At 38.4% G+C, this 23,042-nt stretch overlaps 2 protein-coding genes and 1 non-coding gene across 7 annotated transcripts; 1 reads left to right on the top strand and 2 right to left on the bottom strand.

Moving 5' to 3' along the window:
- Window positions 1-44: 44 nt before the first annotated feature.
- Window positions 45-23,012, bottom strand: LOC132263736 (dnaJ homolog subfamily B member 6). Of its 5 annotated transcripts, none has more exons than XM_059763674.1 (7): window positions 22,899-23,012; window positions 2,785-2,975; window positions 2,608-2,717; window positions 2,277-2,432; window positions 1,557-1,751; window positions 1,163-1,433; window positions 45-1,095 (listed from the first exon to the last, which is right to left on the bottom strand). In XM_059763674.1, the coding sequence occupies exons 2-7, from the start codon at window positions 2,847-2,849 to the stop codon at window positions 996-998; spliced, it is 897 nt and encodes a 298-aa protein (XP_059619657.1). In that variant the 5' UTR covers window positions 2,850-2,975; window positions 22,899-23,012; the 3' UTR covers window positions 45-995. The 5 variants fall into 5 exon arrangements, with proteins under 5 accessions (XP_059619657.1, XP_059619656.1, XP_059619658.1 ...); XM_059763673.1 differs by lacking the exon at window positions 22,899-23,012 and adding an exon at window positions 18,497-18,681; XM_059763675.1 differs by lacking the exon at window positions 22,899-23,012 and adding an exon at window positions 15,388-15,540.
- LOC132263902 (U4atac minor spliceosomal RNA) lies at window positions 3,357-3,484 on the bottom strand. The gene has a single exon (XR_009468518.1). It is a non-coding gene; the product is annotated as a U4atac minor spliceosomal RNA (small nuclear RNA).
- Window positions 18,736-19,563, top strand: LOC132263738 (uncharacterized). The gene is made up of 3 exons (XM_059763678.1): window positions 18,736-19,006; window positions 19,061-19,183; window positions 19,242-19,563. The coding sequence occupies exons 1-3, from the start codon at window positions 18,861-18,863 to the stop codon at window positions 19,417-19,419; spliced, it is 447 nt and encodes a 148-aa protein (XP_059619661.1). The 5' UTR covers window positions 18,736-18,860; the 3' UTR covers window positions 19,420-19,563.
- Window positions 23,013-23,042: the final 30 nt, after the last annotated feature.

Genomic DNA, 23,042 nt, shown 5'->3' on the forward strand with positions numbered 1-23,042 from the left:
ATTTATGAACCTTTGAGAATCGACAGGGTAGTAAAAAAACAGTGTTTCACTCTCAATGGTTGTTTAATTCTCTTTAATTATAAGTATCATTGTCTAAATGTAATCTTTTATCCGAAAAAAAAACACAAAAATAAATGCCCACAGAAAATTGTGAACGTAAAGGGAAACAAACACAAATTAGCTAAGAATCTTGCGAATATGAATGATTAATTGGTTTCTGCTTTCAGTTTCTGGTTAGCTCGCTCATCTATGGCAAAATCATTCATCTTAAATTCACACTAATTCATTCACTTTACGAGGTAAACATCGGGGAGACTTGCAGCTCTCCACCAATTGAATCATCAGTTAAATCGGCATTGTGTGCACATTTTATATAAAAATAAATTACATGGTAAAAAGGAGAGAATTAATGGGTGTTTTTCCTTCCTCTAAAATGTATATTCAATTATGCGCCTTAAACTAAAGAATTAACCCTTTGATTTCTCCTTCACTCGTGAGCAGAAAATCAATTTGTTCAACATCAAACGCCACTTCTTCTCCAATTAACATCGTGTGATTCCATCTCCAGATCTGTGCTCACTTTTTCACCGCTTCTCTCTCTCTCTCAAGTGTTATAGAATAGTTTCATTCAATTTACATACAGCAATACATTATATTTCATGATTAAACTTGGTGTTGAGACCATAGAAATTTGACGATATACTTCAATTATCCGTCCACAATATAATTTATGATTATAGTATAAATCAAATTATTCCTTCTCTACGCGATCATCTTCCTTTATCCAGAGCGAGAAGCTCAACTAATCTTTTGCCACGTCGCCTTTTTTTCCGCCATGGCAAATGAGCGAAAGAATAATATAAATCCAAATTACAGTGCGAAGAAAATCTAGTTTGGTTATACTTCAGCAAATTTTTGCCCAAATTTCTCGAAGATAACTATATCTACATTGTTCCTCATTGTCTTCTGCATGATTCAATTTATCTCCTCTCTGCTTAATTGTAGGAAAGCGCTTGGGCCACACCGTTGACAGTCTTTGATTTCAGGACGTCGTTCTCATACGACATTACAGTTTCCTTGCCATTCTCGTATATCCTGCACAGCCAAAGAGAAAATATTAGCATTTACCCAACAACACAGTGAATGTCTTTGGTAATCGAACCTCTTCGTCATCAGTTTCTTCCCGTTGACAAATGTGGTGGAAGTTGAGGTGCGCTTCACAGCTCCGCCGCCGCCGCCTCCTCCGCCGCCACCAGCGCTGTTGAAGGAGGAGAAGGATGTGAAGGCGCCGTTCATGCCGCCATTGTCCATGCTGAAGAAGTCATCCATCAGCGAGATGCCCATGAAGGGACTCATGAATTGCGACGAAATAGTGTTCTGAGGGTGAGAATGCCTGTTCGAACGACGTCCATTTGTGGCAGCATATGGCATTCCTGCAATCACGAAAAGATGTTAAAGTCTGCACTCTGATCTTAAGAGACGAATTGATTTGTAGCTCAACAATTGAAACTTCAAAATCAGACATAGAAAAAAAAACACGAGGCTGCTTTTCTTACCACCAAAAATATCAGCAAATGGTGAATTGCCAAAGAATTCTCTGAACACTTCCTCGGGATCCCTGAATGTAAAGCCGAAGCCGCCGCCCATGAAGTCGTAGTCATCAGGATCGTGGCGGCGCGATCGGTGGTGACGCTCATTGTGTCCCATGAGACCTTCCTTGCCATACTGATCGTAGACTCGCCTCTTTCGCTCTGTTGAAGAAATCAGAGAATGCAGAAGGCACCATTTAACATCACAGTTATATGTCATCAAGCAGTCATTAATGCATAATTAAATCAAAAGATTGATGAAGGGAGATCTTGTGGTTAGCGATCGCCTATCTGGGCATCCATTCCAGCTCATTTGCCTAATTTAGTGTGTCTCGATCTCCTCACAGCGATTAATTATAGTTTATCGAAATAACAGAATTAATACAAAAAAATATTCAGCCGTTCATAAATCAAAAGAAAAAGAAGAACTGGAATAGAGTCCTGACGTGATCAAGCATCATCTGTATTAGTTGATGATGGCGAGAGAGTGAAAAAAGGAGGGCAAAAATTAAGCTCTGTCTGGAGCTCAAAAATATACGTTAATATTTTGCACTCAAACACTTCTTATTAACACACCAAAAGAAAAACTGGGAAGTTTTCAGCGGAATAATTATTGTTAAGAGCGGAAATATTGGACAAGGAATTGTTGATATGTTCATCAACAACCAAAAAAAAACACTCTCTAACCGAAGAATCGATAAAACGGTGTCGTCTCAAACAATCCTCGGAAAGTAAAGACTCTATTCTGAGAACGATTCCCAGCAGAACGATGATAAGATGGTTCATAGTTGTGATGATATTTTTTGTATGTTGTTCTCGAATCATAAATTTTGCGTTTGTGCTCTGCAAAATTGGCCAGAAGAGAGAAAAACGACCATTGAATTTAAGTACCAAATATTGCGAAATACTTTCTTCTGTGCCTCTTTCTTTCCAACAAAGAATACTGAGAAATTCATTGGGAGACAAAGATAGCAGAGATAATGCACAACTTAGAGATAAATGACAACAATCTTCATACCATCTGATAGCACTTCATAGGCCTCGGAGATCTCTTTGAACCGCTTATTTGCCTCCTCCAGATTGTTGGGATTCTTGTCCGGATGCCATTTGAGAGCCAATTTTCTGTATCTGTGGCAAGAAATGCGTTGCAATTAATTACACAAATTGCCGACAAATTCCCCAAAGCAATACATACGCCTTCTTTATTTCCGCATCCGTCGCCCCTCGATTCACATCGAGTGTTTTGTAGTAGTCCACCATTGTCACGCTTCTCCGCAGCAGCAATTCACAAGGATTCGTCAATCGTTGGGATCAATTCTCCGGGCAGTTTTGCGATGGCAGGATTTCACGTGCTCCTCACTGAAGAGATATCAATTCCACAAACACCTGGCAAGAGAGCAAGAGAAGAGACATCTCAATTAACACATGTTATTTGCACTCTTCAAACTTTCACAAAATAATAGTCAGCAATTTACAATAAAATGGCAGTGATTAGAGAAAGATGAACACATACAAATTACTTCATTTAACGAAATATCGCCCACGAAAAAGCCCCCAACATTCGACTTTATGGAGAAACACACCGAATCTCTGACTCATTGTCTTGTTGCTGTTCTGCGAACAATTCTCGCGTGATTTTTCCTCTCCTCTGACGAAATCAGCCAAATCTCCCAAGGCGATTCACTTGTGCTCTATCGATTTCTGATAACTATGCAATTTATCGGCGGAATGTGCGCTGATTTTAGCCCCATGTGAAGTGTAATGGGGCTTTCCAAAAATTCCACTCGCACCTGTTTCACCAGGCGCGGGCGGGGGAGTGTATTTAAATGGGTGTCAGCATCAATGTCCTCACTAGACGATCATCGGACATTATGCTCCCACTAGACAAGGAAGGCCGACTCGACTCACTTTCGCCCTCTTGAGACTTCTCGCGCGCAGTTGCTGGCCCGAAGTATACACAGCGACTGGAAATGCTCTTACTCATCAACACCCCATTTCTCATTCAGGCAAGATCTCGCGGTCTTTAGCATTTTGCTCATTTACCGCTTTTTTCTCCACTCTTTTTTGCAACTTTTGTGTAGGTGAGAAGATACACGTAATTCACTTTTTGCCACTCATGGCGAATGAGCCACTATTTGTTCTTGATAGAGAGAGCCTTGGTACATCGCTTTCTACTTTTGGGCTATACACACTCACCCAAAGTCTTCTTAATCTTTAATGGAACAATTAAAAGAGGCGAAGAGGAAAAAACAAGCTGCCAAGAGGAGGGAATAATCATTATAAAAGTCTGCGTTGTGTGCTCAATTTGACGATTACTTTGTGTTTCTGAGAAATAAAAGGGAAGGATATGACATGCCACACACGATTTAATTCTTAACCCATTAGCGACAACGTGGGAAACGTCTGCTGAGCAATGTCGCAACTGAATTGTTGCGATAAAGAAAGTGATTTATATGTTAAAGTCTCTAAAATCAATATAAATTTGCAATTTCAAGTGCTCATTTAAAAAAAAAAACGCGTGTTCGCATTATCATTAATAGATAAAATCAAAGTAATTTATTCTGAGTTAAGATTCTTAAACTTGACGAGAAATCGAATTATATTGTTTTTGCCAAGATTCTGAATTTTTGTCCTGTTCAACGACCTAAATTTGCAACTTTAGTCAATTCGTTTTGCACTTTTTCCTCTTTCACGGAAAGTTTTCGGTCATTTATTTATAACTTTTATCCTAAACGATAAAATGTCATTTAAACATAAAACTTTCTATAACATTAATTTATAAAGTTTTGTAGTTTTCTTAAATTTGAGCAAATTTATTAATGAAATCACATCATTTTATGTTAATAAAATATTCTGTTTCTTTCAATCCTTTCTCTACGATATTCTTTTCTCTTTCATCACTATAAATGCCAATGTAATGGGTTAATAAAGAAATTCCTTCCCACAGAAAACCACCGACCAGTTTAGGATTCTTTTTATGTCCTTTTTCCACTTTCCTCTTGACCTAAAAATGTCCTTCAGTCGAATCTGTCCAAAAACTGAAACTCCCAAGCATTGTTTGAAATGTAAATGACGAGATGTGTCACATTTTCGAAATCACCGAGAAATTCCCATTGTGAGTGATGTGAAAAAGCCTCAGAAACATTAAAGGATGACATCATTAGAAATGATTGAGGAGTCGAGTGGATCGCTTAAGTGGTCTATTGTCGGTTAAGTGAAGCGTTGACTCGGTCAATTACGAGTCCAGAGGGATCATTGGCACCGGCCGGGAGTCGCTCTCATTGCCTTGCAATTAGAAGTCTCTTCAAACTCGCGGTGTTGCCACTGAAATTACTGCGACCATTGACGTGGTCTTCACACAGCCGAGACGCTTTAATTTACACGGTCAGTTGCTCACTTCCTGCCAACGCGATGGCCCGAAAGTGGCTAAAACCAGCGAAATGATAACAGCCCTGAAGTATTATTCCCCATGAAAGCTGCTTATCGCGAAGCATGGGAATCATTTTCATATTATACACACGTAAAATAACCTTGAATTTCTCACTCTTCGCGCGCGCTTGTCTTCCAATACAACCTTCAGGCACGCAAATAAAAATGTTCATCGTAAAAATTGCAAATGTATCGATTTTTATGGTGAAAACACAGCATTTGTAATTTGTAATTTTGTCCGCGATCATCTCTTTCTTCCCCTCGCGTTTCGTGTATTTTCCTTCCTACTCGCACAGTGGCTGTCTCGACATGTCAGAGTCAGACGCTGACAAAGTAGGAAGGAAAATACACGAAACGCGAGGGGAAGAAAGAGATGATCGCGGACAAATTACAAATTACAAATGCTGTGTTTTCACCATTAATATTACAGAACTTTCTGCCTTGTCTTCTTAAACATTTTGCAAATATTTAACATAACTTCTCGCACAATTTCACAACAATGTGTAAGTGCTGGGAAAACACTCACACAATATTCACATGTGTAGTAAATATTCCTGTCAACATTGTACATACATATTGAGGTGAAATTCAATTCACACAATCAATTAATCCTACGGGAGAAATGAACATTTTCCTCTGGCGCCCAAAATCGCCGCTCAAAATAGATCATCATGACTCTCTTGCTCTAAATACAATCGCGCGCGAAAATCAATATAATTTCATGCATAGAGCGAGAGAAAAACAGATTGTCGGCATTCTAGACCGCGCCAGACTGAAAAGGTGTGCACGTGTACACTTTTATGCTCAAGCCAATGAATCACACAATTTCTCAAACGGAATTTCCTCTTATGAAATTCTCCTCTTGCAGGCAAATGCAATTTTATCGAGTGCACACAAGCCAGCAACAATTGATGCCAGGGATTTGCGAAAAGCACAACAGACATGAAAACTGACCTCCATTTGAGGAAAATATTGAGCACTCTCACTCAAGGCGAGAATCAAGAACACTTTTGCACTCTGTGGATTTATTTTAAGACACTCTCACCCAAGAATATTGTGCTATTCATAAAACATTGCCAAATAGAATCAATCGCCTGCAATTCACATGGGAAATAGCCAAAATATTTGCTAAAACATCTTCACCACTCTATTAATTTTAGCGTCATAATCCCACTTTGTCTCAACAGATCGCCAAACCATTCACAAAATGATATATATTTCAGGAAAGTTGAACTTGAAAATGTGTTTTCCTGACATTTAAAAATAACACTTTTCCCCATTCTCACCGTGTTAAGCGTGACGCAATGGAAAAGTATTGCGAATTCTATAAATAGGAAAGCATTTCACTTTGTCAGACAATTCTTGCATGGACGTGCAAAGAAAAGAACATCGCACGTCTCAAGGTATATCACAATTGGATCAAAGTAATGCAGAGATCGATATCATCATTTCCAGAACATTTTGCTGTACAAATACAGAGTAGAGTTGTTGCGTAAATACATGTCGTGAGCCACAATAAAAGACTATTGACACAATTTTCTAAACGCAAATATTGATCAGATCTTTTGTGGATCAATGACGCGATCAGAATGTTGCCTTCATGATCAACAATTGCGAATTGTTTCCATTCATGTAAGCCACAGAGATTGTCGAAAAAACCACGAGTGGCGATTTTGGTAGGAATTAAACCTACGGAGAGTTCGTTAATCTTCGTCTCCTCCACCTGCACACAGAACTTTTGCAATATCAATTAGTAATATGATGATGACAGCGCCCAAAATAGACTTTTTTCTCCTCCGCCACATTAATTAACTCACAATCTTCTCTTCCTGTACACAAAACGTCTTTCTCCCTTCCCTTGCAACCTCTCAAGAAACTCTCCGTTGATGGAAAGTTTACATTCCGGGCTATATTTTCCTCCTTGCGACCCTGACAATGTTTGCAGCACACACTCACAAAATTGGAGAGGAAATTTCACTCTTGTCAACGATCTCTTCACTTCCCCATGATATTGTCTTCCTCGCATAAACCCATCATGTTAACTTAACTTTCCGTGTGACTAAAATTAATTCCGCCACCCCAGAATGACGTCCACTTTCTGTATGTTGTACGCAAACCCAAAATTCACCTCCTCCTCCTCAACTCTCCGCTCATCAACTTCTCTCAGTCTATTTCCAAACTTATGGCGCACTAAGAATAGACTCGAGTCTTAAATCGCAACTTGTGAAGTTTTTATATCCGCCACTTACAAGCCTTTTGTAAAACTCTTCCTCACCATTTTGCACCCATTCTTCGCGAGAGTTCACGCATGAAGAATGGTGCATTATGGGCAATTTAAGCCGATTACTTCTCTCCCACTGACTTTGGCTACAAAGTGTAGCAAAACAGGGCTAGATCTTTGAACTTGAGAGCACTGTGTGTAAATTGAAAATACGGAACATATTCATGAATAGTATGTTTAATGTGAAAATTGCCATTTAGTGCGCTCCATTCTTCTCCAATACCATACAGAATTATTCTGGAGGAGAATAAAAACGACTTCTTGTAGCAATGACCTTCTCACCTCGTTTCTGGTAATGCTAATATATTTGTGTACACTTTAAATACCACAACCAGGCAATATAGCAACGCTTGAGACAGTCATTGGCCTACAAAATACACCACACCATATTGCATGATCTCGCGTGATATGTATTATTTTGTTATTTATCATAATTACATTTTAGCTTCAATAGCTAAATAGAATTGAATGTCACGTAGTGAAGAGCTGATGAGAGGCAAAAAAGCAGTGCTGTGAACCAGGTAAAGTATCTCATGGGTGTGGTTGTGCTACTATTGACTTGAGCCATTGCCGAGCTAATCCATCAAAGCTCAACACCGCAGAGTAGCAATAAGGTGAAATTAATTGATTTATACGCATCGTGTTTTCATCTAATTACGCTCTTCTTAATCATCCTAGATCTGTAGCTCATTTGAAAGTGGCTTCTTGTATTTCCCATTACCTCATCTTCAATTTCATCGTGAGCTTTTTTACCCTCAAGCGACGTCCGATGTGGAAGAGAACTTAATCACAGCCGACAACGCTGTGAACCACACATTGCTCGCCTTCATTGCTCTATATTAATTGTTTAATAGTGACCAATAAAAACCGAATGTAAGTAATTGGAAAACGTTGACGGATAGAGAAAGAATTGGACAATGTGGTTAGATTTATGACATCTTTTCAATAAATAGTAAGAGGAAGCGGAGATACTTTAACTACTTGTGCCCAAGAGTCTTATTAACCGTGAAAACTCTTGATTTATTCATGAGCAGGTAAATAAAAGTGAAATGTCGATTGTATGAAAAATACCTAGTTTTGAATTCTTGAAATATGAATTTATTCTTACGATTAGTAAATTCTCCGTTCCGCTTCAAAAAATGAGACGAGAAAATCATTGTGCTCAAAGTAACTTTGCTTCACTCTGCAATCTCAGTGTCATCATTATAAACAAGAAAGTCTCAATGATTTATTTCACCAAGCAGTGTCACAAAGGTCAAGAGAAAAATATCCTCAGTCGTAAAATACAAAAGCTACAAAAGATATATTCAATGGACACTTTATGCAAACCTTTCGCGAGATTACTGTGGAATTATGGTGGGGAATACAAAAGTATGGTGAGTGAAATGTTTGCAATTTAATAAATATGATGGTTGTTAGATGAAAAACTGGATAGCGAGTGCGATTTGAGTAAATAGAGACAATTACCATTGAGAGAGAGGTAAAAAAGATGTTGGCAAAAAGGCATTCTTGTCACTATGTCAATTGTCTACTTCTTAATCTTACTTAAGAAACATGTATTTGCCAATCGACTCGCCATAATATATCACCGTCATCGCCATTCACACAGCATCTTCCGGGAGTGCCAGATGTTTTCAGCGCGAGATTGTGCTTTATACAATTTTTATCAAAACTCATTGACCCACATTCTGCCCTCCACGTATGGCAATATTAATGCCCTACAGCTCTCCGGCCAAAGTACATGAAGAAAGGAACTATTATTCATATTTCCCCCAACATTTCTCCATCACCTGACTCAAATTGTATGTTCGCTGTACACAATTTCACTGAATAATTCATGGTATGTGACTTCAATATAAGAAAATGTAGATGAATAAGAAATCCAGTTAACTACAATTTTCCAAAAATTTGACTACAACTTCCGCGTCACTCATTCTGAAACAATAGACGCCAAAGAGTGGAAGAAGCAGTCACCCTTCGTCAGTAATTGCCATTCACGCAACTTTCTACTTTTCCCAGAGTGCGTGAAAAGCCCGTTTTCATCCCTAACACCAAATTCATTCTCGCGGCAAAACACTCAATCATCATGTGGTCAATGAACTGCGGACGAGGAAATTGTGGATAAAAAAAAATCAATGAAACGAGAAATATCGACAATGAGGGTGAGAGTATAGTGAATTAACAGACACATTAACACAGAATTTTCAGGTTGAATGATTTCATTTCTAGGCAAGTGATTCAAATGGCACAACAAGATGATTCTCTGTACACTTTACGGGACTTTAGCACACTAAAAAAAGAGTTTGACAGAGACTTTTTTTCCATCAATTCTTTCCATCCAATTTACATGCTCTAGAAATCTAGACCAACAATAATTTGCCTGACAATGGAAATTGCGCAATTACACGACATGTTGTCCCATATTTCGAAGGCACAGGGCACAGGTTCACTAGAGCTTTAATGGGCATTCATTCCAGTTTAATGATTGCCCATTAAAAAATTGTTGATATCTTGATCACTTTTCCTTGTCAAATCTGTCTCTTATCAAACGGTGTTAACTAAGTCATAAGTGGATAATTGAAATTTTCTCTCATACATTATTAATCCTCCGTGGTAAATCCAATAAATTTATCCACATGTGACTTTCGCGAGGTGTTCTCCTCTTTTCACTCCTTCCCATGTTATTTATTGCTAATCCAATTTGAACACTTTCAAGCCTTTCAAGAAAGTAGAAACATGTTTAGATTTAATTTGCATAAAATGCACTCGGTGGCGCAAAGTGTTCAATTTAATTATTCTTCATTATAGATTTTCATGTAAATATACCTCTTTTTGCCATCTCTTGCGACACACACGAGAACGCATAAAACACATTGACTTGTCGGCACAATCTCGCAAATGTAATGACAATTTGCTAGCATTTATCCAACTCTACAACCGTGTATGTTAATGGTAATGGAAAGAGATCTCCGATTTTATGGGTTTCTGATATCAAACGCACTTTGCCGCTCAAAAACTCAAGTACTATGTATGTTTATCTGCAATTCCTAAAGTCAGCACCATTAAAATGATATCAAAAGGCTTGTCTAAATGCCCATTTTCGCTCTCTCTCTCTCTCTCTATCTCTCTACTTTTACTGCATTATAATGAATTTCTTCACTTGGCACTTCAATTGAAGCCCTTGAGTGAAAATATATAATTTTCCCTACTTCTCTCTCTCGTGAAATGTGTATTCATGTGACCTCATATTCTGGCTCTTTGACATTCTAAGCACACCGTCGCGGTTCGATGACCTCACAAAAGCACAACTTTGTGATCCACATACGAGACAATTATACATATTGTGAATCAATGGCACATATTGTGCATAAAATAAAAAGAAAATGAAATCACAGAGAAAATTATGTGATAAAACAATGAAATCTTCTCTCAAGTCATCATATAATTTATCATAATGCACAAGATTAAAAGTGCTGCTTGGAATACCTTGAGAGTGCAATCACTGCAATATTGTACAAGTTATGAGGAGAAAATGTTGCCACGGATGCAATTCTTGTGACATTTTCGCAATGTTCTCTCTTCTCAGCGCAATTGCTCGCACACAATTTTATGGAAATGCATGAGGAGTGAATTTTTAAATTATGCTGTCGTGCCAAAGTAATTTTAGTCATCACCAAAGTCCACTCTTGAAGCCTCTTAGAAAGATTGATATGTACAAACACAGAGAGAGAGAAAGAGTACAAATGTATACAGAAAATGATATTAAACATTTTCACATTGAGGGCCAGTAGTCAATTATTCACAATTTTCCCCTTCTCACATCAATTCTCCCATGTTTGATCGATTGCAAGGCATGAGAATTGAATTTATAACTTCGTCTCTTGAGGGCGTTCTTTGTGCCTTCGCAATAGCAATCCCCTTTGCGTCATTTTTATGCTATTCGCGTAAAAAACAATCAAATGTGTCAGAAACATGGAAAGTCTTCTCTGCAATAGACAGATGTGGTTTTCCTATCCTATAAATAAACACATATATTTATACAGTTTGATGATTTTTAGGCATTCATCTGCATTATTAGCTGAATTTATTTTTAACACGTTCGCACTCGTCACAAGATCATCGCAATTTCTTCTTTTTGGAAAAATTTAGGTCATTCACTGACCAAATAGGAAGACATTCCGTCACAGTTCTCAACTCGGAAAGAAGCGTTCAAGGTTCAAAATCCACATGAGCTCAAAACTTTGCTGATGACTCCAATATTTGACTTATCATTTATTGTCGGTTACACAATAGTGATGATAATGTTTTGTGACAATGTCAATGTACTTCAGTGTCAAACCAATTTCAGCTCATTGCTTATTTCTGGAGCAATTCAATGTGACACAGCAATAAGCTGAAGTACGGAAAATAGTAGGTACAAAATGCCGTATTTAATTCCCAAATGGTCTTTTTCTCTCCCCATCAAGCCATCACTTTGCTATGATAATCTCATCAATCATGGACTTTGGCGTCCTTTCCCACTCCACATGATAAATTACACCCAATAAAGAGATAAAGATACTATTCATTTAACCTACAGAAGTGTAATTTCACTTATTTGTGACTTCAAGTTTAAAGGACGAATATTTTATCGTATATATTTTCCATACGAAATAGCTGCTGCTGGAGAGGAAGAATCATTTTGAGATGTTGCGAAGAACACAAAAATGTCAGAAACTCCCACGTTATTAAATAAAATAACTTACAATAACGCACAAGAGACGAAAAAGAATTATCGAAACATGATCTCAACTGGTGAAATAGGAATAAGTCTGTGTTTTTTCTCTGTCACTTCCCATTCATTCATGTGGAGAATCACACGATGAGACAAATTTTCCACTGATACAAATAGCATGCTTCACGCAACTTGCCATCCAATTGAATCTTAACAATATTACACGCTACCAAGACTTGTAGCGCAAATGCTAATAGGAAAAGACTGATCCAATAAATGCCACAGACATAAAGTTTTCATTACACTTTTCAATTGACATTTTTGCACAAATAACCACAGATCATATTCAATTGCATTCAACCGATGGCAAAACATCTCCTCAATTGATATTCCACCAATAAATATTGTCCTCCAGCGTGAAATATAGCGTCGCGCAGCACATCAATAGACAATCGCGTAACTGTGAATTTATTCAGAGTGGATGCTTTTGAAAAGTATTTATGGATTCACCAAATATGACGATGCTGCAAAACAGTGACGCCATCGATTTTATTAATTTCTTCATTGTCATCTCTTCCTCTATATTTTGAGGAGCATTTTTCCGCGAGAAGTCGCGCCAATTCACGTGCTAAAGCGACCAACAAATGTTCTCTTTCATAAAAGGTTCGAAGAGCAAAAACTAAAGCTCAAGAAAACGAGTTTCTCGCGATGTCCATGAAAATCCATAATCACGAATAAGGAGCAATATGCAGATCTCCAAAATGACTCTGTCGTGTCTTGAGCTTCTGTGTGATCACATTTGTATGCGATGTGGCTGTGTTTATAAATGTAAATAAATCCAAAGAAATTCATGATTCATGCACGCCTCACAACACAAACAAATCCCAATCAGACATTTCCACGATTTGTCCGCCAAATTAGCGGAAATAAGAAACTCGATTGTGTGTAATCAGTTTTACCGTTTTCCCACTCGCCTTACAACTTATCATCTTTCCGATGATGTGATCTAAGCTTCGCTTGTTAGAACTACTTCACATTTTTTGACAAAATGTTAGACGTATGTAAATTTCCCGTGAATTCTGATGACACGCTTTGGGAAAAGCTTGACTCAAACGCACTTCGATCACTATTCATTTGCAATTCCAATAATTCCCACGTGAATAAACAGCTTTCTCACCTCGACAGAGTGACTTCAAGCTTGTGCTTTTTTTTCTTCTCTTTCTGTATAATATCCAAAAACCAAGAAGAAGTTAAAGCAAATGACTTCAGGCCAGAGCACTTTCATTCAACATGTTGTAGTAACAGTTGAAAGAGCACACTCTACAAATCTGCAATTCAGATTTAGCTCTGAACTCTATATGTATTCCGCTGGATGATGGGTGTTTATTGAAGGTAAAATTGACTTTTAATCTCCATCATCAACATCCAGACTCAAATTATCCAGCAATGCACACAAAAAACTGGCAACAGTGACATAAGACTTCTGCATTCGCATGGAATCATAGTGTGTTAGTTGAATAATTATACTCATTTTTTTCCTCCAGTTATTATTAAAACTTATTATATAATTGTGGCCGCGCAGCAGCGCCAACCACACGAAAGGTAGGTGTAATTTTTCGTTATGTGCCATTGAAATTAATTTGTGCGCCGCACACAAGCACGAAATCTGCTGGAAAAAGCGTATTATTGTAGGATTTCAAGCAACCAGAAACATTTTGTCCAAATGAACTCATAGCAAAATGACCAACAGACTCTATTTAATATGACTCAAAGTAATTTGTCACAATTGCTGTGTGTGATTAAACTTATCATAAGAGCCACATGAGATGCAATTATATCTAATTATGAGATTTCTCCCACTGTAGAGCTTAATTACTTGTGTGAGGATATTGCCATTATCACAAACACAGCACTTCTTATTTTATCTTATTGTCCCCATAAATTCATGCTGACACTCTCGGCATAAGACATGTTTTTTTTAAGACATGTCCACTAAATTATTTACAAGACATCAACGGCAGTTTCTGCTTTTTCCTCTCTCGCCAAGCTATAAATGAAAATTTACACACATTTGTATTTTAAATTCAAAATTAATTAGGCTGTGAAGGTTGCTTTTCAGCAATATCTCATCTCCCTTTATGCGTGTATTTTATACACTGCGTACTAATAGGCTTTTTTCTCTCGCCATGCCCACAAAATCTCTATCGCTTATCTATTAAAATTTCTGTGGCTTTTTGCTTGTTCACAAATTCAACATGGTTGAAGTGAAATGAAAAGGAAATTTGCATGTCCAGTGGATTTTCACACACAGCAGCGCAACACATAATAATGGATTTATGATAATGCAAAAAATACACACAAAAGGGCAGCGAGTTCTAATCAACAGTCGTCAATAGTGTGAAATCAAGTGATTTTTCCTCCTTCTATTCATGCACACACAATTTCGAAAGATCAGGAATTCCTTGGTGTATGAATGGAAGAGTGAAGAATGAGAAATCAACTGTGTTAATTGCTCAAAGTAGCAACTCTACATGCGAAATACACCCAGTGCAGCAAGGCCATACGTAATTATGCTTATGTGCTCATAGTTTTGTCAATAAAACGGCCACATATATATTTTTTACAGACGACGAATAAAGAGTGATAGATAAGGTGTGAAAAAGTGTGATAAGGACAAGTTTGCACACACTCACTGATGATAAGGAGGAAATACTTCTTTCTCGACGTGGCAAAATACATCGAAAAACTCAGGATAAGAAAACGACAGAGTGCTTCTCTAGATAACAATGACATGCGCACTCACATACAGCTGATATTGACGCGAATTTTCCCGTTATATGGATGTAATGATAAAGAGGCACCCATTGTGCAATTGGCATAACGAGAAAAATGACTTACTTGCAATTCTAGGTAATTAAATTCCTTGTCAATCTCTCGAGGAGTGTCTCTCGCGGATGCAATTTGTTATGATATCTCTCTACTGATATTAATATATATACGTGGAATGTTTTCGAACTCTCTCGCGTGCACCAAATTTAGGTCGCTCCAACACAATTTACATGTCAGTCGTAAAAATCTCCCAAAAAAGGTACAACACACGAAGAAGGGGCACAGCCCTTTTCAATTGTCACTTCACTGTGGCATTTTCGATAAAATATAATTAAAGACACACACACTCGTCGCTTTTTGATCTTCTCAGCCAGAGTCAGTCCATCAAGGTTTACAACACTCTTCTGTGTGTGGGCCACAAGAGACTAAACGATGGTGGGCTTCAACTTTGAACTCTCTCATGGAATTCTACCACAAAAAAGGAGACTCTCGGTATCTCTGCGCCAACGCACAACACGATTTCGCTAAATGTATATTTATATTACCGTGTCTTGGATTTATTCGAATATATTTATTGATAAATATATCCCGAGCTCAAACTTCGAGAATCTTCTCTGCCCCATTCAATTGAGTAGTGAATAAATTCAATTAACGCCCAGAGTGTTACACAACTCAACTGCGCCAGGTACCGATTCCAACTGACTCTGGCACGATTTGTAAAATATTTTTAACTCAACCCAGAGTGTAATGTATCGTGAGTCTGTGTTTGAGGAAGAGAAAAACGACTCACAGACACACATTCGCGCCACAGTGTGGCCCGCAAGTCAACATGATCTCTATGGATTCATGTGATACACTCTCGCTCGGCTGGAAAGCTCTCAATCGATCGGTCAACGAGCAGCCACAATACTCAGCATTTAATCTCGTCCATCTGATCCAACACAAGCAGTGTCGATTGCCTCTCTCGCTCCATCCCAGACGCTGTCCAGGAATTAATCCACACGACCTGACATGGAGAGAGAGGCAACAAAAGGAGAACAGCAGACACACTCTGGGTGGCGCACTTATGCTCCCCATGTTGCATACATGCTCACATTATGCTGCTCCCCTGAGCACTTGAGGCACAACAATCACTTGGCAACTGTGTGTGACCAAGTGTGCGCATGACAGCGATGTTTCGCTATCTAAACTAAAGTATAAAATAGAACCATCGCGCGGTGAAAAGAGTGACTTCAAGAGAGTCAGACAGGATTGGTGGCAATTTTTCATTCTGTCCCACACTCTCCCAAAGGCAGGTGAACAAAGAGAAGAAGGAAGCGAGGCAAGACAAGAAATTCAAGTAAAGCACTCGCACACCTCATCATCAACCATGTCAAACCAATATCAAATCGATTGAACTCTCACTCTGTCGATGGCACACTCGAGAGTACAAATTACACTCTGACAACTCTTAGCAAAGGGGGAAACAACTAAAAAGTCTTCCAGAAAGAGAACAACAATTTCTGCAATGCTCGAGCGCAACTCAAATTTCTGCCTTCCTCAAGACCTTGAAGAATAATTCTTAGACATAGGAAGTTGGGGAAATAGTTTGTAATTAATTATTCAAGAACTTATGATTTTGTTCAGTTGTTTGCCCCTTGACTTTAAGCACTTTTCCTAGCAATGCTGGGCAAGAAGACGTGCAGACACTATAGTTCAGGGACCTCTTCATTCCACACCACACACCATGGGTTCAACCATGAAAGATAAATAACCATTAAATTGAAATTTAATACTCTCTACTTGCATATAAATTACACCCAAGTGCTGCATCATCTTCAGAAGCTCAACAATGTTTGCACAGAAGAGAAATTTCATCAAATATCGTTCGAAGGCACTGTAAATTAATTGATCTTTCACTTTAGTCCAGCGAAAAAAGTCTTCCAGGTTAAAAAGTATACAAAATCGACCATTTCACAGTGTTCTTGAATAAAAAGAAAAAAATAAGGGCAATATTGTCATTGATAGTAAAATTCACTTGAAGTGTTCAACCAAGTGTGAAGGAAAATTGCAGCTGCAGGAAGTGGTTATGCAAAAGATAAACACACATCAAAATACGTGACAAACTGACAAATTTTCACTCCCCTTCGGCCCAATGAAGCATTTCCCACTCAATCATAATAAAATCCAGTTTCTCCCCCCAATAGAAACATTAATATTTAATTGTTTTCCAGTCGTGTCCCTCTTTCCTCATCACCAACATCGTGCCTGATCGACACAAGATTGCTCATTTAAAATTCCCTATCGCAAAGATGTTAAGTTGTTCAAAATAGTAAAAAAAAAACATATATTGAGAGGTGTGTATTGAGTTTTTTCTTTCCTTCAATCTCACACGTCTCTTGTGCCTTTTTCAACACGCCTCTAAGCGGGACACACTTTATAAATTGTATCTTAATTCAATACATTGCACATTATTGCAAACACTTTCTATTTTATGGAATGAATAATTCCATTGGGAGAAAAAATACACGAGCATTGCAATTTCCTCTAGCGAAATTCATTATAAAATTTCTCAATTGCCTCACATTTGAAGTCATGAGAATATGTTCAGCAATGATTCTTCGATCTCGTCTTTGATTGACTATTTCGTGAAGAGGGAGCAAGAATGGGTAATTCTTGCAGAAAAAAAAACCACCACAGCATGTTGATGATGGTCTGCGATTGAACGTTTCTCATACTGAGAAGATACGAATATAACATCAAGGAATAGATGTTGCATCGCGCAATTATTATTCATTTTATAGTATTAAGACACTGCATGACTGGTGTTGAATAATGATCTTTTCGAGAAATACCAAATCGTGGCATCTCCAGGAAAAATATTTACACTTTACGACAAGATTGCTGACATGCAGAAAAGCCTGATAAAGCCATGTTTGCTTTATTTGCGCGAGAGATCAGATTATTCAGCATGTTTTGTCTTATGAGTAGGGAAATTGTGAAGTGTATCAATTATAAAATCCCCTGTAAAACAGATAAGTCCGCTTTTTTTTATAGATTTAAATAATCCATAATATTTGGTCCTTCGAGCCGGATTGAAACTAGCACATCGCAGATTTTACAGACAAAGTATGAAATAGTGCCCATCAATAAAAACTGTAAATTTATCATTCACATCTTTTCACTCTCATAAAACGCATACAACTTTCGTGAAGTTTTCATTTTTCAATTATAAATATTGACAATTCCCTTTCAAGCACTCAAAGATACTGTCGCACTTTTAGCCCATTCCTTGTCACATTATAAACGTGTCTCACACGTTTATAACGCTCTGAGTTTATACAGTATCATGTCTTTTTGTCTGCCAACCACAAAAGCCAACAATGGCTCGTCAGAATTAACATAAAAGTCTCAAATGAAATTCAAACCCAAACTCCAGTCTTCGACATCGCGCATTGGCGAAAGACGACACTCTTTGTCCATTGTGATGCACATCGAGAATTTCACATTAGAAGCACATAAAGCGGGACTCTCATTTACTTGTGCCGAGACTAGTAATTTAAAGGTGTAACTTTCTCAGGAGATTGAATATCAATAATCGCATCCCTGACATCATGATATCAAGCATTCCGCAAAGTCTTTCACCTCCACCTTTGTTTATATGAGCTTCCTCACCTTCAAATGAATTTCCACGGCTCTGTCGCAATATTTCCCTCCACTCTGCGATTATGGTAACTCAATGTGACGAAATCTCAGCATTTGAACAATGTGAATGCAATTTTTCAGCGCCACACGCGGTAATTGTGAGAGCAAAATCGTCACTCTGCTCGTCCACCCACTGCGTTTTCCACTGTGAAAATGTCAGAACAAGCGAGAGAGAAACCAAAACATTCAACTCGCCTATGTTGGCAGCTCTGCTCATATCCCTGCTTGACACACTTCACGCCGTGCATGTCAAATATATTTATGTAACCTGCGCACGAGTGCAGAAAATTCTTTTTGCATTGAGTGAGTGACCAGGAAATCGCCCAGGAACACCATGTCGACGCCACAACCATCGGGGAAGTGCATTGAGCTGAAACCATTGACCAAATACAACGTCTGCTACTACTATGCACCACTTTCGAGCATGGTCAGCTATGCGACACTCTCGGTGAATGTTATGAATCCTTCGCTGGTGTACAGGTAAGTCACAAGACCCATCCCGGAAATGCCCTAAAAATTCCGGCATCTTTGCAGATTCCATCCAAACAGGGATGTGACAAACTACCTCCTCTACTGGACCATGTTCGGCACTGGTCTGTACATCTACGGACGTCCCCACTTGCGAGCTCTTCAGCACAAAGTTCGCGCTTCTTACAGGTGAGTTCCGGAAGCAAACTAACACAGTTTCCTCAACTGGAATCTCCTTTCTGCTTAGCGTTGTGGGCAGCGTTCTCTTCAGCATGGGATCTCTCCTCATCTGGGCGTTCATTCGCACTGTCGTGCCGAAGAACAACTGCCTGCACACTCTTCTGGGTCTGGGCTCTAGTTTCGTGATCGCTAGCCTCAGTTACAACTACTTGGACCACGTAGACAGCCTGGCGCCCGCAAAGTAATTCCGCATAGGATTTACTCCAATTCACTCACTCCATCGCAAATTTTACCCATTTTACCAGTAAAGTGAGCCTCTGAAAAGTCTCCGGAGCAGCATCTTTTATCGTCAATGTAGAGAAAAGTACATTAAATTGTGGAAAGAAAAAGCCGTGTAATTGAACATTCGGACCTCCCAATTGGAATTCACGTGTTGTGCAGAAAATTGCAGAGAAAAAATTCACAATATTAACCAGGTGAAATCGAATTCAAGCAACCCAAATACACAGAAACCCATCAATTTTCATCGCCAGATAAAACCAGAAGTGAATGAATAAATCACAGATGCACGATTGCAGATAAAAGAGATGAAAGACGAATGAGTGAAAAAGCACGTGGCAAAGGTGAGAAGCCCTGCAGTGTGCTCTAAATTGGCACACGCAGAACACCATTGCTTCTTCGGATCAGCCTTCAATTCGGACTTTCTTCCCTTTCTTCTCAATAAACAAAAGTTCTTGGGTATTATTTTTGGGTTCTGTTCCTCTTCTAGGATTCATGGTCAACATATTCAGTCACTGACTGTATAACCTTGCCCTTTGCACAGTAGCAGAGTTTCTAGAAAGCGCAGCAGAAGTAAATGATGCTCAATGAGACAATTCGGTGGGAATTTACGCTCAATGCGATCGGCAGTAAATGGGAAAACGTGGTCAATTATCATCTTAATTGCATACATTTAGCACAAAGCATCACAAAACCGACGCACTTCTGCATCTCTTCTCAGGCACTCCTCCCGCTTTTTCTTCGCACAATCTCTCTATAAAAGGTGCTGAGAGATCTCATGATAAAGAGAGACAGTGCATGATTGACATCCACCTCAACAAACACCATATTTTCTAAATTGCGATCTCTAAATCGTGTGTCCCTCTCTTCTGATCGACCACGATGATTAATTGGAAAAGATATCGGTGGCCGTATTAATTGTCTTCAATACACCTTCGGGTGAAATTTCGCTGTCAATCCCAGATAATTTATTTTTCGCGGCCATCGCGGATAAGCTCAAATAGACATCAAGCCAGAGTCTCATTTGCGATGGTCGTAATCATCGGAATTTAAATGTAAAGGGAAAGAAAAAAATCTGCACACAAAACTTTTACTGATCAACACAATCTTTATCGACACACATTTTTTGGCGATTGCCTGAGAGATTCCCACCTTTATCTCTGCATGTGTTTTCGCGTGTGAAAGGAAGCCTCAGGTGTTAAAAACATAATAACATATCACTAAAATATTCCAATTACTTGCAACAAAGTCCAAACCAATTGATAAAATCTCCCAACTTTCTAAGACAAAAGCATGTGCCAATTTAAGCCATTTCTATGCAAATACATTTGTCTAATTGATCTAAATTGTCTGTAATCTTGTGTCAAGTAGAGATTCAAGTGCACAGGAAGTAAAATTAATTGTAATGCCCAATTAAGATGTCTGGCATTCGCAACAGACGCGCTTTCTTGACCGCCTCTCGTCTTTTCGGCAAACTTCAACACTTGCAATTGAATTCTCAAGAAAAATCCAACACAAAAAAAACAGCTCGGCGGGCAGCGCTCTCTCTACAATGTTAATAACTCTGTAATTCCGCAAGGAGAAAACCGCAAGTGTCACGACATTTGATGATAAATGAATTTTTGCCTTCATGAGTCTTTAAAATTAATTTTTACCAAAAATATAGGTCACAATTACGGACCGATGAATTGGCCTCTGACCACATAAATCCGCTAGTTATGGCCAATCTCTCGTTAAAAAGTATTATTTGACATAATATTTACTCATTGTGTGCCTGGGAGAAAAGGCAACACGCGAAATAAAAAGATGCAGCGTCATATCACTTCACTACCGTATTATTAGGGAAGAATTATGCCAAAGTACTGTTGATTTTAGTGGAATACAGAAAAAAAGATATTAATTGACTTTAAAGTCCCTTGTCAAAGCGATCAGTCAACATTTTAAGAGCCCTTTGAAAGCGCATCGTTAAAACAGGCAAAAAAAAATTTTGTCTTGAGGGACTGCATAAACGATTCATTTAGTGGAAATTTATTGCTCGATGCCAAAAAAAGCCACTTCACCTGTTGAAATTGACTCGGTGGCATAGTTTTTTCATTGACTTTTTATTCGACGAGCAAAGAAAGCGTTGAGAAAAAAGACAAATTTTTTGGCGAAAAATGTAAATAGCAAAACATAACCCTGAGGCAAATACACTCATTGATTGGCTCTCGGCTTTGTGTTCACCGAAAATGATTGAAAAGTGAAAAGACGTTTGGCCACAAAGAGAAATTTCACTGAATTGTAACTTCCAAAACGATAAATTGCCACTAAAAGTGGTAAATTGAATGCAGTCGCGTCCACGTGTTCTCATCGTATTAAATGGATTTGTCTTACAATAGAAGAAAAACGGGGGAAAGCAATAAAACACGATCGGAAGTTCGATGCAGAAAAAGGCACTGAACATATCCTCATGCGCTACCACAATTTGCAAGTGCTTAAGTGCAACATTCAAGCCAAAACAAGAAGTTACAGACCAAACAAAGTACTTTCTTGATCATCACGATTTCGCTAATAGTCATTCATTAGACTCGCTGGCTATTTATTATCCCGTAAACCTCCATGGGCGAATAATGGCCCGAGAAAGGCAAAAAGATATCGTGGTTTCTGTTGCTTCTTCACTCTTTGCTTGAATACTTATAATGCTAGGGAAAATTCAATTAAAATCGCTAACATTTCTTGAATTGCTGTAGTTTTTTTTGCTGATGCCCTAACCTAAATTGTCATTTTAAATCTTAAGAATAAAGAGAACAGAATTTAATTTCTTTTATATGTAGTGTTGTAATTCTTTGACAAATCCCATGACAACTCCACGATTTTTGGGTGCGATCTTGACTTAGAAAGTGTGATTATTTTTATGACTTCTTCAAACCAACAATTTTCCACAATCTTTTCACATCCTCTCAATTCTCTCGCGTTGCTGAGAAAAAAGTCTTTTGCTTTATTTCATGTTTAATCTTGCATGTTAAACCTATTTATTGCCGTACTCGTTTTCGGTATCGCAAATAAAAGACGGCCTCTCGCGCTGAGAAGCTGGCAAAAAACACAGAATTTGACTCTCAACTTCTTCATCTTCAAGGTTGATGTTCATTTGCCTCTTTCTCATCACTCTTCTCTTTTTTCTCAACTCCTCCTCCCATTATCATTTGTTGGTAAATCTCTGTGACTCTTCTCGGAATTGCTTCATCGTAGGCATAGTGAATTCATATTCATATTAATTGTGAATAGAATAGGGAATCATCATTCATTGCAATATCGCTCCGTTTTCACGCAGCAGGTGGAGCAAAAATTACGAAACTATTGAATTTGACATCCAGCTTTGGTGCGAAAGCATATCTTGCGGAAATTTTGCGTTTTCCTACAAATTCTTGGAAATTCTCAGGGACGCAATGAATAAACATGTACTTACAGTTTCTCTTGCAGTCGAAATATTCACTTATTATTTAATTATCAGCACGCAAATCGTCTTTTCGCGACAGTCTCAACCTCCACTGTTTGACACTTCAAGTAAGCACGCAACTGCCAATTTCATATGTCTGCATTGGCAGCCCTG

The sequence above is a fragment of the Phlebotomus argentipes genome, unplaced genomic scaffold, assembly GCF_947086385.1.
Source record: "Phlebotomus argentipes unplaced genomic scaffold, Phlebotomus argentipes genome assembly contig_39, whole genome shotgun sequence".
NCBI lineage: Eukaryota > Metazoa > Arthropoda > Insecta > Diptera > Psychodidae > Phlebotomus > Phlebotomus argentipes.